The 17,281-nt window shown below is 55.9% G+C and overlaps 2 protein-coding genes across 2 annotated transcripts; both read right to left on the reverse strand.

The window, feature by feature from the left end:
* Nucleotides 1-323: 323 nt before the first annotated feature.
* ELOB (elongin B) lies at nt 324-4,921 on the reverse strand. The gene is made up of 4 exons (XM_027117724.1): nt 4,813-4,921; nt 4,557-4,691; nt 3,114-3,219; nt 324-486 (listed from the first exon to the last, which is right to left on the reverse strand). Exons 1-4 carry the CDS (start codon nt 4,813-4,815, stop codon nt 374-376), a joined length of 357 nt encoding a protein of 118 aa, XP_026973525.1. The 5' UTR covers nt 4,816-4,921; the 3' UTR covers nt 324-373.
* Nucleotides 4,922-10,115: 5,194 nt separating this feature from the next.
* Nucleotides 10,116-16,542, reverse strand: PRSS33 (serine protease 33). Its single transcript, XM_027118363.1, is given in 7 exon segments — nt 10,116-10,886; nt 11,087-11,256; nt 11,449-11,717; nt 11,938-12,130; nt 15,571-15,661; nt 15,721-15,769; nt 16,442-16,542. Coding segments are annotated over 7 exon segments (1,032 nt in total). The 3' UTR covers nt 10,116-10,727.
* Between the last annotated feature and the right edge of the window lie 739 nt (nt 16,543-17,281).

Below are 17,281 nucleotides of genomic sequence, written 5' to 3' on the forward strand. Positions count from 1 at the left end.
CAGAACCCACTCAAACCAACACACTCGTTCCAGCTGGGAGCCAGCATGCTCATGCTAGGAGGGGGCTGGCCACTCTGAAGAAACAAAAGCCTCTAAACCTTTTATCCCCAGGCTGAGCAGAAGGCTGGCCTGGGGGCCCTGGGTTCCTCTCCCCATTATGGCCTTTTGAGGGGTAGGCTGGGCTGGGGGTTGGTAGCTGGACTCAGAGAGCTTGGGATGCAGCAGGCTGGCCTGGAAGAGGCTGAGGGTGGGGCAAGGCGGGGAGCACCAGTGAGGTGATGCCTGAGTCAGGAGAAGGTGTGTAGAAAGAAGCAGCAACCAGGTGGACACCCAAATCTCTTTTATTGGGGGGGTAGGGCGGTTGGGGGACCTCTCACTGCACAGCTTGTTCATTGGCGCTGCTTCCTGAGTCCTGTGGCTTCATCACATCCGGCAGCTCGGGTGGGCTGGAGAAGGGCTCGATGCGCAGGGCCTCAAAGGCCTCATCTGGTGGAGAGGGGGTGGCCACTGCAAAGTGAGTCTCCCACACTTACAGAACCAACCTGATCCTGCTCCCCTCCCCCAGCCTGGCCATGCTAGGGCCCTTTTCCTCACCCTCTGCATCCCTCAGCCTCTGGGATTGCATCCACCTACAATCTCCCCCATCACCTTGTTCCCTTCTCTTGCTTCTCATCATACTTTGAATAAAATCATCATGTCATTATGTCTCTCCACATGTCTCCTTGTGGTCCCCATGTTCCCACATCAACCTCTTTCTTGCCTCAAGGTCTCTGCATTTGCCACTCCCTAGCTTGACACTTAGAATGGCTGGCTGCCTAAGAAAGGCATCCAGGGGCAATCAAATATCACCTCTTCAAGGCCACGACAGTGAGAGGCCCGCACACCGCGATGAAGAGTGGCCCCCGCTCGCCGCAACTAGAGAAAGCCGTTGCACAGAAACAAAGACCCAACACAGACAAAAAAATAAATTTTTTTTAAAAAAGTTTAACCAAAAAAAAAAAAAAAACCACCTCTTCAGAGAAGCGTTCCCCAACCACCCTGTACAACCACCCACTCTACATGCCCAATGCCCTGTGCATTACACTGGGAACACTTAATCGCTAGCGCGAATGCCCTGTTTCTCTTGACCAGCTGCCTTCCTACTAGAACAGCAGCCCCAGGAAGATTTTCCCTGTCATTCCTGCTGTTACTACACAGATAAATGAACACAACTTTTTCTTCTACATGGGAAACTTCTCTCCACCTGGCTCAGGGATCTCAACCAATTAGGCTCCCCAGGGGAAGTCGGTCAGGTCTGACAAGTTTTAACTTTGGGGGTTGAGGGGCTGCAACTGGCCTCTAGTGGGGAGAGGCCATCTTTCGTAAAAGCCAGAGATGTTAAACATCCTGCAATGCACAAGACAACCGCACCCAGAATCATCCAGCCCCAAATGTCAACAGCGCTGAGGTGAAGACACATGGCCCAGCTTAATAACAAATTCATCTTGCAAGCCACAAATCTGAGTGACAATTCTTGCCTTCATCACCTCTCTCCATTCTTTGGAAATAAAGTCTGGAAGATGCTATTTAACACCAGACACTATCATATCTCCCTAACCAAGCAAACCACTTTGGGGGGTGGGGAGAGACCCGTCTCTGCACAAGGAAACTACCCACCCAGAAGTGCGTTTTTGCAAGTGGAAGCAGACAGACTGCAGTCCACACCACAGCCCCTATCAAAACAGCAATGACACACCTGAGGTGATGCCACCAAGGGTCCACAATCTATGCCATAAGGGGGGGGTCATGGGGAGAAAAAAATCACCTCACTGTGCTGTGATTTTTTTCACCTGCAAGATGGTTGAGTAGCTGCAAGTCTATAGGGTGCCTCTGTTCAAATTAGAGGAAGAGATACTTTTTCTGGAAGAATGCAGCCTGGCCCTGGCTTAGGAAGAACAGATGTGCTTTCAGCCCCCGCTTACCTGCCTCAGAGAACAGCCTTGTATAGTACCCACCCTGTACAAAGTCTGCACCAGCCCCTCACCTGCCTCACTGTCACTGTGAGAGTTGAGGGAACCCACACAAAGGCCCGTAAAACTGCTTTTTCCTGAGCGCTTGCAGGGCCTGGGGTGCACGGGGGCTCACATTGCTTTGCTGTGAGGCTGGTCCCAGTGTCATACTCCTTTATGGAGACAAACTCCAGTCTGGGAGGGGCGGGGCGTGAAGTAGCTGCCCGAAGACACAGCTGCTGAGGCCTCACATAGTTTATCCTTATGAAACTGAGAAGTGCAGCTAAGGCTATATGCTCCCTCCTGAGCCCTTGCTACATTTTCTTACAAGAAGCTAAAAAAATAACTCCCTGTAACTTCATCCAGATTTACCCAGCCATTCACACAGCCCCTGGGTCTGTCTACAGCTGTGAAAACACCCTATAACTCCTGTTTAAATTTCCAGAGACAAAGGATAAAATTTAAATCTTTTTCTTGGCAAAAGGAGCAACATAAACCACCCCCACCCCTCAGGTTTCTGAACTTTGGTCACGGTGGAATGTGGTTAAGGAGAGTACAGGCTCTGGGGCAAGAAAGGGCTGAACCTGATCTAACCTCCCCAGGCTTAGTTTACTCATCCTTAAAATGATCACAATACAACTCTGGCCTGTACAGAGATGCTGGGGGAGTAAGCGATGTACCACGGAGACACTGGCTGGCATGGTGCCCAGCTCAGACAAGGTCCTGGCAGCCGGCAGCTGAACTGTGGCCTCCCACGTGACTGCCAGCAAGCCTCGGCGTCCATGTCTCCCAAATGGGGATGGCAGTGCTTACCCCTCAGGGCTATCAAGAGGATTAGATGGGACAACAGAAATAAAATGCAGAGTGCAGGGCCAGGTGCTCAGTAAGTTCCCTGTAACTGTAAGCTAGTACTGTGACTAAGAATCTTTGAATCCTCCATGAAATGGGCTTCAATTTCTACAAGTATCTCATGTGCTTCTCATTGTTTTTAATGGGGGAAGCAAACACACTATTATAGGATATTGCCGGCATTTGGTGAACTGGGAGACATGGTCCAGGAGGAACTGCAGGCTCCCTGACCACCCCTTTCTTTGGCCATTTCCACCCTGTCGCTGTCCCTCTCACCTGCCCTGAAGGCTAGTCCCACAGTGGCTGGGGCCTGAGGCCGTGCTGTCTGGCTGGTGAAGCCACACTCGCCCAATGTTTTTCCGTCGTCCAGAAGCTGGTCGTCCTGAGGAGAGAGGCAGGCAGGGTCTCAGAAGAGGCCCCAGGAGGAGCAAGTCCCAAAGACTTCTCTGGTCAGCAACTACACTGAAAGTCAGAAGACGGAAAAGAAACAGCCCCGAGTAGGGCCCAGAACCACCCCAGAGTATATCAAACAGTTTCCAGGACTACACCCAAGACTTTCCAAATCAGAACCTCCCAGGGTAGGGTAGGGGTCTGGAAGCTACACTCCTGCAACTCCAGGTGAATCTAATCTAATTTCAATCTACACCCCCCTGCAACTCCAGGTGAATCTAATTTCAAGTGTCAGTGACCCCCATCTGGCCACAGGCAGACCTGGTTGAATCCCAGCTCTACCACCTTGCACAAGATGTGCAAGTTTGATGTGAAGTTTCCTTATCTGTAAAACGGGAGTTATTGGAATTCCCAACTCATAGGGCAGCCAGAGGCTTCAATGAGCAAAGGACCTACAGAAAGCACAGAGCACAGCAAGTGAAACAAGCTCAGGCAGTAGGAAAGGTCCTTATTATAGAAGCCCCAGCAGGTAACAAGAAGAAAAGGCCTTTAGAGACAAAGGGGGTGAAGGCTCAGCCTGCAGCAAAAGATCAGTTTCCCAGTTTCCACCCAGAATCAGATCAAGGAACTTAGGTGAGGGACCTCATGCTGCCAGAAACTTGAAATGAGGGGCCAACAAACAGGACTCCCCAATGAAAACCCCAAATCCCACGACATCCTTGCTGGATAATTGCAATTGGCTTGTAAGGGGGAAAGGGGCGGGGGCTTTTAGAACATCAGCAGTAAGTTGGGGAGTAATAAACAGTTGTTGGGTGAAGAACTGGTGGGACCTGACTCATCTCAACACCCTCCATTTCTCCATTTCTTTGTATTAAGGCGTGTCTGGGGCGGGGGGCGTGTGAGAGTCCTGCACACGATTGAGCATCGGGGTTCAAATCCTGACTCTGCCAACAACCTTGGCCTCGTTAAGTGGCCACCTCCGAGCCTGTTTCCTTAACCGCAGAGCAGGGAAATCAAGGGCCAGCACGTCGCGGGTGGGACCGCTGTAGGGATCAGATGTGACGCTGGCCCTCGGCGCTCAGCATAGGGCCTGGCGCGCGACTTTCAAGCCATCCGAACGGAGACCCCCGGTGTAGCGACCGCTATCGGGGCTTCATCTCCCCGAGTTCGAGCAACGGCCCCACGCGGCGGAGTTCCGGCCCGCGGCAACCGGTCGCTGATGTTTACATCAACGACTGGGCCGCCTTGCGCCCACGGCCAGGCTCGGGCGGCGGTTCCGAGCAGCACGCTCCCCCAGCTCCCGGCCGCCCGGAACCGACGGGACCGCACCTTGTACAGCCGCTGCTCGTCCGGCGGCCGCTTGAGGATGCCCTCGACGATGCGCTTTAGCTCGAACACAGTGCTCGACTCCTTGGCGTCCGTGAAGATGGTGGTCTTGTGGCGCCGGATCATGAGGAACACGTCCTGGGGGCGGCGGGCCGGGGTGAGCGCGGAGCCCGGGCCCCCACGCACGGCCCACCGCCCTTGCCGCCCCCGGCCCCGGCCCCAGCCCCGGCCAAGCACCCCTCCCCCAGCGCCCGCTCACCATCGCGGCGGCTGCCTCTCCCCCTCGACGCGCCGGCGCGGCCGCGCTCCGCCCCGTTCCCGGCAGCCCGCGCGCTGTTCCCAGCGTACCCCGCGCCTGGCGGCCCCGCCCCATGACCGCCATTTTAAGTAATCCGTAAAGGGGCGCGCTACGGCCGAGCCTCCGACTGCGGACTGGGCGCCGTGGCGCGGGGCGGGGCCGGTTGGTGGAGTGGCGGAGGTAGTGGGAGGCCGACAGGGACCGAGCGCGGGAGGGACGCAGGGCGCGGTGGCGCCATCTTGGGTGTGGCAAAGCGAGTTCCCCATGTTGATGCAGTCTAGGGGACTCCCGTCCTTGTGGGGAATGTCAGCCTTGTGGGGACTAACTTCAAGCGTAGGGTGCCTCACAGCCTAATGAGAGTGAATGAATGATGTGTCTCGGTCATCAGGGCGGCAAGACATTCACATCTCAGCGAGACCTGGGCTGCCAGGTTTGGGAGTCTGACTCATGATTATGGGTCTTCCTGGCGGGTGTTTTGAGGAGGTGTTAAATTCTGGATCTTTCGGCCGCCGTATCAGGAAACAGCCCCATGTCCCTGCCCTAGCCTTGCTGTAAGGATTATTTAAACCAGTTTACCGAGGCTTTAGGGCCTGTAAGAATCCTTGGAAGCTGCTTTTGGGGTTAGGGAGTGTGTAAGCAGCTCTTTGCAGGAAACTGCCCTCAGCAGGAAGCCCCTTTTCTTGTCACTTTAGCAAAGCTATGTTGTAACTAACTTTTTTGGGGGGGGGGGGCATACTGCTCACCACGTGGAAACTTAATTCCCCTGACTAGGGATCCAACCCCCTGCCCCCCTGCGTTGGAAGGTGGATTCTTAACCACTGGCCCACCAGGGAAGTCCCTGTAACTAACTTTTAAACCAGGCACTGCCCCTCCACCCACCCCATGTTCTACCTACCCATCTCTGGCCCAAGCACACCTTTCAAATCTTTTAATTACACAATACCTTGCCAAACTAGTTGGTTCTTTAGAACAATGAGCAAGTATTTAACAGATGACCAGATCTCTTCCCTAGCTTTCCCTTCAGTAACCTGAACAAACTGTGTGACCAAACTGTGTGAACAAGATAACATCTAGAGGAAGAACCCAAGAAGTTAACCAGCCTGCATGCAGTGGAGGGATGGCAATAATTCTGACCCGCTATCTCAACAATTAACTGAGATTACTTCCCTTCTGCCCTTTAAAAGTTTCATGGCCGAGCACAATCTGTGGAGGTGGTTTTTGGGGGATGCCGAGTCTACCATCTCCCCAGATTGTTGGCATTCTGATTAAAAGCACCTTTGCCACCAACATTTGTGAGTATGCAATTGATTGTGAGCAGCAAGCAGCAGGACCCCCATTTGATAACAAGGCCTGGCAAACATCCTCGGAAGAAGCAGCATGCATAGCCAAAGTTGGTGTTCACGCTTCCCAGGAGGAGGGTGCCCTGGGCAACTGCCCGCCTTTCTGCCCAGGTCCACTCAGGCTCCAGAAGGGCCTGTGGACTTGGTTTCCCTCTCTGGCTGCCCTTCGTACCTACTGACAGCCTAGGCCTCCCTCCTTGGTAGTTGGATGCTCTCCTGCATCGCCCCAAATTGCAGTTATACTAGAGCAAGAGAAGGAGGCTTTTTCAACCTCTCCCAGGGAGAGGGAGAACCTCAGCTGAGTCATTGCTGGCACGTGCCAGAGAAGGCATGCCGTGGCACCCAATGAGAGATGAGCCAGTGGTGACCCTGGATGCTGAACAGCTCAGCAGTTGTTGAGGCCACAATTTGAGGTTCTTTGGAGTGGGTGGAATCTGAAGATGATGCTGCCTTGGCCCTGAATCAAGCTGGTGGCTAGCCATGCAGGCTCTGGGCTCAGACCTGCTGGGATTCAAATCCTTGCTCTGGCACTGAGTGTGCAGCCTTGGGCAGTTAACCTCACCAAGGCCCAGTTTCCCCCTCTCTGAGATTGGAGAATAACTGTTTGTAAAGTTTGCGGAGCCTTGGTGTAAGCAGATGGTGGGGGGGGGGTCCCTGGAGAGAGAACCCAGCATGGTTTTCTTGACAGAAGAGAAGCCATTTTTGGCCTAAGCCACTTTGTGATCTAAGCCTGGCCTCATTGCAAGCCCTTTCATGAATATCCATGTACCCTTAGCCTAAAATTCCCCCAATTTTGCTGTTCGGGAAGACACTGCTTTGGGAAAGATCCCTGGTGTTCTCTTCACTTGCTGCAAATAATAATAAATCCTTCCTTCTCCCCATCTTTGGCTTGGTTGTGGTCTTTTCGCTTGACACTCACCAAGAAGCAAACCCAGTTTGCCGGTAACATCACCAAGAGTTAGCACTCAATAGATGTTTCCTAAACTATAGCTATAGTTATCATTTTTGACTTCTGGCCTCTGGCTCCTCAGGAGTCCTTTGAAGTCCCTTTCCTTCCTGGGACTCCTCCACACCTGTGCCTCAAGGCAGCCCTTTCCCTCAGATGGGATCTCTGTGCACCCCATTGTGCTATGGTGGGTGGGTCGGTTGCAGGAGGTAACTGCAGTCCTCGTGTCAGTGAGTACAGTGACACCTCCTGCAGTGGGAATGGGGTCAGGAGAAGTTTGAAGGAGGAGCAGGGGCTGAGCCCCCAGCCACCCAGTTCTGTGGTCTAGCTGGGTGCAGGCCCTCCTTCCTGGGGGCCATGACAGACAAAATGGGAGTCTTAAGATGGTGGGTGAGCCAGCTGGCCAGCTGCTCTTGCTTCTCTGCACAGGAAGTCCTCCTGGGCCCATTCTGCCCTGTGGCCTCAACCACCCAGCGCTCATGATAGAGACCCTCCCCGGCCTCCAAACTAAGCCTGTAGGGTATCAACCTGGTGGGACTTCTCCTTTGGTCTACTTAAACTTTTTAAAGTGTTGATTAATAAACAGTAATTGTCAATCATCACTCGTTACTAGTGTGCCTCTAGTTGTGTCATACAACTGGTTTCATTTCTATGAGGGAAGTGACAATTCAGTGTGGAATTAGAGTCAGTCGCCCAGATTCAAATCTGGTTCCACCTCTTGCCTGCTGTGGGTCTTAGGGCATATTACCTAGCCTTTCTGGTCCTGTTTCCCCATTCGTGAAATGGGAACACCTCACAGGTGTTCAGAGATCAGCTGAGAGCCCGCCAGTGCCTGGCTCAGCCTGCGTGCTCGCTGGGCAGAACTGAGTCATTTTGACTCTCCCTACAGCCATGATAGGGTTCGTGTTACCAGTTCAGATTGTAGATGGGGAAACTGAGGTTGAGTCAGTACTCCTGGGAGAGGCTGGGCCATCTGGCTGCAGCTCTACCAACTGGAGCAGGTGAGCAGCTAGAGAATGCTTGCTTGGACAGGAGCCTGATGTCCTGTCCCCGGTGGGTTCTGAGGACTATCCTCGCCGCCCCAGGGCCTCCCTCCTGGCACATCAGGCAACCGTTGTGAGGCCAGGGGCAGGATGCTACTGATGCAGGGCCAGGTCCATACCCCGCCACCACTGCCGGCGCCCCCCCTGCCCCGCCCCAGCTCCAGGCCCAATGACCTTGCTGACAGGCGGGATGCAGCAGCACAGGGTGCCGTGCCACTGAGCCTGCTGGACAGAGTAGAGCTGTAGCTTGTCCAGCCCTGTGAGGCTGCCACAACAGGAACAAGCAGAGAGGAGGCAGGCCTGGAGGCCACACTGTTGGAGTGGAAGTGGAGAGAACCAAGGTGGTAATACCCTCTTTACCACCCCCAGCTGCCTCCAGAATCAGACCACCTGGGTTCAAATCACAGTCTACCGTCTACCAGCTGTATGCCTTTAGGCCTGTTTTCTCATCTGACAAATGGGGAAACCCCCCTCACAGAGTGTCTAGTGAGAATCTCATGAGATGGTGCAGTAGAGCTCTCTGCACCGTGTCTGGTGAGGGTTTAACGAGTAGCAGATTTCTGCTCATTCCCTTCCGTGGGCAGCCCGCCCTCTCCACTTCTAGGACACCCCTGCTTAGCTCTCACCTTATGCTTCAGAAACACTTGGCTCTGGGACTTCCCTGGTGGTCCAGCAGTTAAGACTCCACGCTCCCAATGCAGAGGGCCCGGGTTCGATCCCCAGTCAGGGAACTAGATCCTGCATGCCGCAACTAAAGATCCTGCATGCTGCAACGAAGATTCCGTGAGCCTTAACTAAGAACCAGCACAGCCAAAGAAAGAAAGAAAAGAAACACTGGGCTCTGAATGGGGATCCATTACTCTAATCACGGCAGGTCCAAGACTGAGGCATCCTTGGCTTTTTCTGGTCTCAGTACTTTGGGAGGCATCTTGAGGAAGTTCTCTGGGCTGGCCCCCGGCTGAGGGCGGGATGGGAGGATGGCCAGCATCACCCATCAGGGGCGGCCAGGGTCCCACCGCAGATGTGCCCACAGCCTTTTGCCTGGCCTGCCACAGCCATGCCCTGTTCTGGGTACCCTGGTCCCCAGTGACCCCACCAGGGGCAGCCAGTAGACGGCCCTCAGCCTAGGGGAGACAGCAGCCCGGAGCTCGCTCACTGCCCAGTCCACAGCCCCACCCTCCCAGCCTGGCTTGGCCCAGCAGTGACCACGTGCTGCAGCCACTTTTTCCCCTGGGAGGAAAGAAGGGAGGGAGACGAAGCTCAGGCCTGCGTGGCGGCAGCTGCACTTGGTCCTGCCCAGCCAGACTGCCCCTTCAATGATAGCTTCCCCTGTCCCCCCTTTCCCGACTGCCCCGTCAGCTCCAAAGGGGGGCTTCAGAGTTTCCAGGTTTTGTTCCGGTTCTTGTTCTTTCTGCTGTTCTAGAAACTGAGCTCTGTCTATAGGGATGGATGATCCTTGGCCTGGGGATGAGGAGATGGCAGAGAGGGGATGGGACACCAGGTCCCAGCACATGAGGGTGGTCAGGGAGTTGAAAGGGCCTAGGCCGGTCTCCAGATGCAGGTGGGGGAAGGGGGCGGTCCTGGGCCTGGGGGCCTGGCCAAGGCTAGGACACAGCCTCAGACTCATCCAGGGCATGGATGGGGGCAGTGGCAGAAAAAACAAGGATATCAGAAGCTATGGCCAGGCCTATCTGGGGGCTCCTGTCTCCTCTTGGCAGAGGGCATGATGTCAGGTGCCCCAAACTCCTAAGACCTTAGAATTCATGGGAAGGCCAGGCCTGGTGGCTGGCCATCTGCCTCCTGGGGCACTTTCACTGCAGTGGGGCAAAATCTATTTGAGTTTTCTATTGCTGTGTAGCAGATGACTGCAAACATAGCAACTTAAACACTAATTTATTAAATCACTACTCTGTGGGTGGGCTAAACTGGGTTCTCTGCTTAGGATCTCACCGGGCTGAAATCAAGGGCTTGGCCTGTCAGGGTTCTCATCTGGAGGCTGGGAGTAGAGTTGGCTTCCAAGCTTGTTCTGGTTATTGGCCAAATTCGGTTCTTTGCAGTAGTAGTGCTGAGGCGTCCCTTTCCCTGCTGGCTGTCAGCCAGGGGCTTTCATCAGCTCCTTGCCACGTGGCCCCTCCATCTTCAAAGCTAGCAATGGACAGTCATTTCCTTGGTGTTGAATTCCTCTCATATTTGAGTTTCTCTGACTTCTTCCAGAAAAGAAGGGCACACAGACCAGACCTAGCACTGACTCACTTGCCTGTCTGACTGGAGCTCAGGGGGTTAAATATGAGCAGGAAGGGAAGGGAGGGAGTGTGAGACCCTGGGACACTCGGGAGGCTCCTGGAGGAGGGTTGGCAGCTTGGGTTTGGTGAGCCCCAAGGAGGAGGCAGGGGATAGACAGATGAATGGGTGGGTGGATGGCCCCTTAACTTTATTAGGCCTCTAAGCCCTAAGTCAGAAGGGGCAGGGTGGGGGGATGCGTAGATCCCCACACAGACCAGGCAGCTGAGGGACTCCAGAGTCTGGCTTCAGGTCAGTGTCACTGCATCAGAGGCTGAGGCGAGCCTGAATCCAAGGGCTGTAAGTAGCCATATTGGTATAGACACCTGGACGGTTGGGCAGGGCACAGCCCTTGCCCCAGCTCACCACACCCACTAGGACCCAACGCCCAGACCTCATACAGGTCAGGGGTCCTCCAGAGTCACGCTGCAGGAGAAAGAAGAGCTTAGGTCCCAGCCCTCCAGAGACTTTGGGTCCCAGGGCTGCAATCCCCCAGGTGGTGCCTCTGGGTTGGGGTCCAGGACACTGAGCCCTGGAGGTGGTACCTCCTAGGTCCTGGGTTCTAAGGAGGTAGGGTGCTGGCCATAGCAGCATGGACTCCAGAGTTTCCAGGCAGCTTCTCGCACCTGGCAGGCATCCTTCTGGCCCTCGACATAGCCGGTGCACAGGTTCCCTGGCAGCACTATGTGCTTGGCACGAGGAATGTTGGTGCCCATGTAGTAGAGGAGGTCACAGGTGTGAGTACCCAGCAGTGGCACCCGTACTCCCTGCAGAGGTCGCCACTCTGGGAGTGGCACTGGAGAAGAAGGGGGGACTTCTAAGAGCTGGGAGACAGTGAGGTGGAAAAACTGTGAGGATGTTTGGGTCCCTGGAGGTCACGGTGGGTCCTGGATTGGGGCAGTGAGGGGCTGGGATTCCCGATCAGAGAGAGGTGGAGAGAGATCGCCTGTCCGGCCCCAATGCCCCAGTGCCCCGCCCTCTGCCTCACCTCCTGAGTGGAGGCTGCCCTAGCCAGTGACCCAGCATGGTGTGCCTGGTGGTGGGCAACGCCCAGGCTCAGGCAGGCAGATGGGCTGGACTCATGTGCTCAAGGGCACTAGGCGGCGAAGCTGCAGCAACGCCAGGTCTCCTCGGGTCCCGTCCTCTGAGTAGTCCGGGGGCAGCAGCACCCTCTGCACGGGCACCAAGAGAACGTGGGGCGAGGCAGGACACAGGTGCAGTGCCCCGAGGCGCACGGGGTACTCAGATGGCAGCGCCCTCCGGCATGACAGTGGTGGGTCTAGTTAAAGCAGCTCCTTCTCCACCCCCAGTAGGGCCCCCATCCCCGCCACCCTCTCACTCAAAGCCTGGGGACCATGCTTCCACCAAGTGGCACGCCCCGTTCCGTGGGTCTTGCTCCACCCGCCCCTGCCCCCTTCGACGTTGAGCCCTCAGAGTAGGGGAGTGCCCCTTGTCCAAGCCTGGGCTGCCTGCTCACCTCAGGAAGCAGTGTGCTGCCATCAGCACCCACTGGGGGGCGATGAGCGAGCCCACACACACACACACACACACACACACACACACACACACACGTGCCCCGCGGTGCTGGATGCTCGCCTGCCTCGGCCACTCTCCGTCCTGGGTGTCCCGGTCCCCCACGATGAGACTTGACACGTGAGGCTGCCCGCAGGCTGTGGGAGGACAAGGGGAACTCAAGGGTGAGCAGAGGAGCAGGGAACTCGGAGGAGGATGAGGGCAGGGAGACACAGGGCTAAGGTTGGGGGGGGTGGGGGGAGTGGAGGGGGGTTGGCACACTGGAGGAGGAAGCACGGAAGGGACTGGATTATGGGTTTGGTGTCAGATAACAGGGTGAGGGGAGGGAGGTCAGAGATTAGGAATGAGGGTGCCCTCTGGTTGGAACCTGAAGAGAGAAGAGGAGGATCTAGCCCCCCCAGAGGCCCTTTTATCTTCCTTTAGACCCTGGTTGGTCCCAGGCCTAGCCCTGTGGCCCAGGCTCTATGCCCTATGCCCAGGCCCCAGAGACCACCCCTGCCCCCCACCCACTGTGAGATTTGGCCACCTTAGGTCTCGATACAAGCCCTGGACCCCAGCCCCTCCCCCATCTTGTATTTCCATTGCCTGACAGCTGCTCCTGCGTGCCCCCCACCCCTAGACCCCACAGCCCCTGGATTCTGTTCTCACTCTTGCAGCTGGTGTCCTCCTTGCTAACTGGGCTGGGGGACAACCTGGGGGCTTAAAGACCCAGAAGGGGGTGGGGGCCTGGCCAGGAGGTAATTAAGGAGGTCAGGGCGGGGCTGTGGCTTCATCAGCCCAGCCTTGAACAAAGATGCTTTGAACAGTGCTTTTGAGGTGGCAGGAAAGGGACACCTGGATTTCTCAAAGGAAACCTGGCTTGGGCCAAGGTGCACAGAACTGGGGGCGGGAGCCTGTGCCCAGCCAGGCAATGTGGGGGGCGATGTGGGGTGGGGATGAACGGGGGTCGGGGTTGTTTTGGTCAGGCCACAAAGCTCCAGAGGATCCTTGGCCACTCATCTCTGAACCTGATCCTGCCTCCTGGCTCCTTGCAGTGCTCAGTCACTGGGGCTTCTGAACAGCATTGTTCTGTCCAGAAATCCTGGCCGGGACAGCCTCATACAGAGCCCAGGCTTCAGGCCTTGCATAGACCCTCCCAGCCCCAGCTCTGCACAGTTTTTTTGTGGGGGGTGGGGAATGAATGTCTTATGAATATCTTGTTTAAACCTGGCAGCTCTCCTCGCTTAACCCTAGAGGCAGGAGCAGACTTGACCTTTGGAAACAGTCTCCTCTTCAATTTGGGGTGGCCAGGACAGCAAGGCTGCCGGTCTCGGGTGAGGCTGGGAGATGCTGGAGACAGGGCTCAGTCGGTGGGCTGGGCCTGGACTGTGCCCACTTCCCAGAAGGCTCTGGAACCTCCTTCTACCAAGTCATCCAGCAGCCCTCCACTTGGTTCTTCCTCCTGGGGGCCTTCCTGCCCAGCACACCTCCTCCTCTGCCACATCACAGTGGGAGTTGATGTGTGATAGAGGAGGTTTGATTTGTTTGTCCTCCCTCCATGAGGCAGGGTCTGGGTCTCTGTCCCTGTCTTAGCTCAGGCTGCCAGAACAGAACACCACAGACTGGGGAGATTAAACACAGCTTATTTCTCACCATTCTGGAGGCTGGAAGTCCAAGAACAAGGAACTGGCAAGATGGGTTTCCCTCTGAGGCCTCTTCTCTTGGCTTGTTGGTGGCTGGCATGTCACTGTGTGATCACACGGCCTCCTCTTTATGTCTGCTGGGCATTGCGGGGGGGTGCTGGTGTCTGTTTTTAGAAGGACATTAATCCTATCGGATCAGAGCCCACCCTTAAGACTTCATTTAACCTTAATTACTTCCACAGACAGTCACATTGGGGGGTTAAGGCTTCAACATATAAATTTTGGAGAGGACACAGACATTCAGTGCATACCAGTCCCCCATGGCCTGAACAGTGCCCAGCACAGAGTGGGCACTGAGTCTTTGGGAGTGAAAGGGGCCAGCAGGGCATCATGCCGGGAGTGAGGGTGAAGGATATGAACGAGGGGATCTAGAGGCCAACCGGCCCCAGCCCCAGCCCCTCCACTCGAAGTGAGGGAGGGCAGCCTCAGGCCTGACCTCTGCTGTCCACACTCTAGGAGCAGGCTCAAGCCCAGGCTCAAGGACTCCGGAGTCGGCTTGTGGAATGCCCTCCCTCCAGCCCTGAGACCTTGGGAGAGTTTCCTCTTCTGTAAAACCCGCCTCCCAGGTGGTTGTGAAGATTAACTGGGTTAGCCCACGCAGAGCTTGGAATAGTGCCTGGCTGATGTAAATGCTATAGAAGTGCCACAAGAATAAAAGAAGCACCTTCCCCAAGGCTCCTGACCTTTCGTTACCCCGGATTCAGCTGCCATTAGAGGGCTTGGCAGGAATGGAGCCAGGTGGGCAGTGTTCCCCTTGGTGCAGAGTTGGGGCGGCTGGAGAGGCAGGTGGGAGTAAGAGTGACCAGGGACCCTGGGAACACACAGCTATCTCTGGAGATATGGGCCAAACCTTGAGAAGGGAGTTCACTGGAAGGCGGGATGGAAGGAGCTGCGTGTCTGCCTGTTGCAATTTAGGTGAGGCGGGAAGCCTGGAGGACAGACACCTGCGTGCAGGGACCAGGAAACAAATTCCCACTGAGAAACTGGCTTATGGTGGGAGGATCTGGTACTGATTGAATATTGGACAATCAAAGCTGAGAGGAGTAGGAAAGGAACCTCGCTCCAGGGGCTCACCCCAACCCAGCCCCTGTCTCAGATTGAGAAACTGAGGCACAGACCCCTGCTGGGCCCACATGCCCTTCAGTCCCACCCTTGAGTCACACTGCAGAAATGGCCCCTCAGCAAATGCCATCTACTTGCCCTTCTCACAACTATCCTTCTCAGGGCCATAGCTGAGTCAACCCCACGTTTTTCTGGTGCTGGACCTGTCCCCACTCCCAGGGGAGGGCAAATGACCCAAACGGGGGCCATCATCCCACCATGTCCTCCAGGTCACAGTGATTGATCAAGAGGTGACACATGACCCCAGACCAGCCAATCAGAATCCCTCCCTGGGATTTTTATCCTGGAGGAGGGAGAGAGGACCCCTTGGGGCCCAGGCAGGGGGCAGCCATAGCTGCAGCCACTGGCGAGGACTCTCAGCTGGCCTGAGAGCCTGCAACCTTCCAGGCTGAGAAAGAGTGTCCTGTGAAGCTGGAGCTCCTCATTCCAGTCATCCTTGCCCTTGGTGGGCTGTTCTTTATCCTTCTAAAGCAACTCTCCTTCACTCATGCTGGTACTAGGGGATTCTTTTGCTTACAACCAAAGTCTTTAAATGCCAAGGATGAAAACAAAATAACAGTTCAACAAAGGTGCAGGGGATGTGCCCCCTGAGCTGGCTGCCCTGCCAGTGTGTTTCAGTATGGCGGTGCCCAGCCCACCATCTGCAGCACAGGACTCATCTCTGACGAGGGCCCAGCCCTACCCTTGGCCAGATCCCAGGGGCACCCTGTAGACCTGGCAGCAGGAGGAGGTGGGACGGGGTGGCCTTTCCAGGATCCAGGTGGTATGCTCACTGATGTCCCAGCAGAAGCTGGGCCCTTTGGGACGGCCACAGCCAGACCCCACACCATGCTGACCCAACAACCAGGGGTCATCTAAAGCAGCCTGAAGGGGAACAAAGGTGTGGGGTGAGCCAGGCCAGGGGGAGGGGCATGCCGTGGCACCTGGCTGGAGTCCTCTTGAGCCTCTGGGTAGGTGACCCTGAACAGGACCCTATGGGTGGACGTGGGACGTGCACCTGGGCAGGCTTGAAAGTATTTCTGTGGATGAGTCTGTCACATGGGCACTGGGCCACCAGAGGCTACTCTGCCTGCGCTGGAGGAGGGGCAATGTCCAAGCAGGCCTGCAGGGCAGTGTCACAGCATGGCCGGTCTGGGGCCAAGCGCTTAATGGGCATTAAATCACACTGTCTTCCAGTAACACATGGGACACCAGGGCAGTGAGTGTTCTGCTTGGGTCAACTCAGAGGGCCTTTGTGGGAGGTGAGTGGGGGCACCCTCAGGTTTTGGCTGTTGGGGAGGGCAGATGGGGGGAGTGGAAATCTCAATGCAGGTGAGTCTTACAGGAGACCTGGGAGACCCCACCTGCCCGGTACCTGCTGGCCCCTCTGAGTCAGGCCATGCAGTGAGAGGTGGACACAGGCCCTTGTGAGCTGAGTGACTTGAATAGTTCTGTCACCTTGCTGGGCCTCAGTTTCCTCACTGTGATGAGGGGGAAGAGAAGCTCCAGCCTTGCAGGGCTGCCGAGGGGCATGAAGCCTGAGCGTGGTGTCCTACAGCCTGTGTGGCTGTCCTGGTGGGCAGAGGCGAGGAGGGCACCCTCCCAAGACTCCTCCACCTGCTTCTTCACAGAGACAAGCTGTCAATCGACCAGAACTTCTCATACCTTCTGCTCTCATAGCACCTCTGGATCTCATGAAAACGCAGATCTGCCCGAGCAGTTCCAAGCAGCCCAAGTCGGCCCCGCTGGCCTGGTCCCTTGGCCATGCTGAGGCTCGGGGGAGACACGCTTGATGCTGCCCCTCCACCCAGGCCACCTATGGAGCTTGGAGCCCCCACACCCCCAGGACAAGCCTCAACCACGGGGAGTCAGGAGAGAAAGGGCCATGCCAGGTCCTTGTCCCCCACAGGCAATGCTGAGGTGTGTCCCCGTGATTTCTCAGGGGATCCTGGCCAGACAGAGCCTCAGCTGCCCACAAGGGTAACCTCCTCATCTGGGCAAACGTCATTGGCTCTCAGCCCTCCTGCCTCAGTTCCCCCACTCTTCACTGGGGCTTCTTGGTATCACCTCCCAAATAAATTATCTGCACCCTCGTCCTGGTCCCAGGTCAGCCTTTGGGGGACCGTGGTGAGACCAGGAGTGTCTGGCGTCTGTGTGGTGGGGAACACGGCATGAGCGCTAGGGGTGTTTGGGGGCATTTCCTCCCCTGCACTCCACTCCAGCCTTCCTAGCCCCCAGGGACCCTGTTGCTACTTATGTCCTTCTGTAAATTATCTTTCTTTTTTTTAAATATTTATTTGGCTGAGCCGGGTCTTAGTTGCAGCACACGGGATCTTTGTTGCAGGATATCTTTAGCTGCGGCATGAGTGTTCTAGTTCCCTGACCAGGGATTGAACCTGGGCCCCTATATTGGGAGCACAGAGTCTTAACCACCAGACCACCAGGGAAATCCCTGTAAATTATCTTTCTGATTGAACTAACCTGAGAGGGTTCTGTTGTTTGCAA

This window comes from Aethalodelphis obliquidens, unplaced genomic scaffold (genome assembly GCF_003676395.1).
Source record: "Aethalodelphis obliquidens isolate GAN/ISIS:26980383/991018 unplaced genomic scaffold, ASM367639v1 scaffold18, whole genome shotgun sequence".
Lineage (NCBI taxonomy): Eukaryota > Metazoa > Chordata > Mammalia > Artiodactyla > Delphinidae > Aethalodelphis > Aethalodelphis obliquidens.

Bases quoted from the DNA above. Each gene is read 5' to 3' on its own strand.
- ELOB (XM_027117724.1), bottom strand. The intron at 3,220-4,556 runs GTGCGGTCCCGT...CTCTCTCCTCAG, and splicing joins ACGAGCAGCGGCTGTACAAG to GACGACCAGCTTCTGGACGA. The intron at 487-3,113 runs GTGAGAGGGACA...CCTCTCCACCAG, and splicing joins GGGACTAGCCTTCAGGGCAG to ATGAGGCCTTTGAGGCCCTG.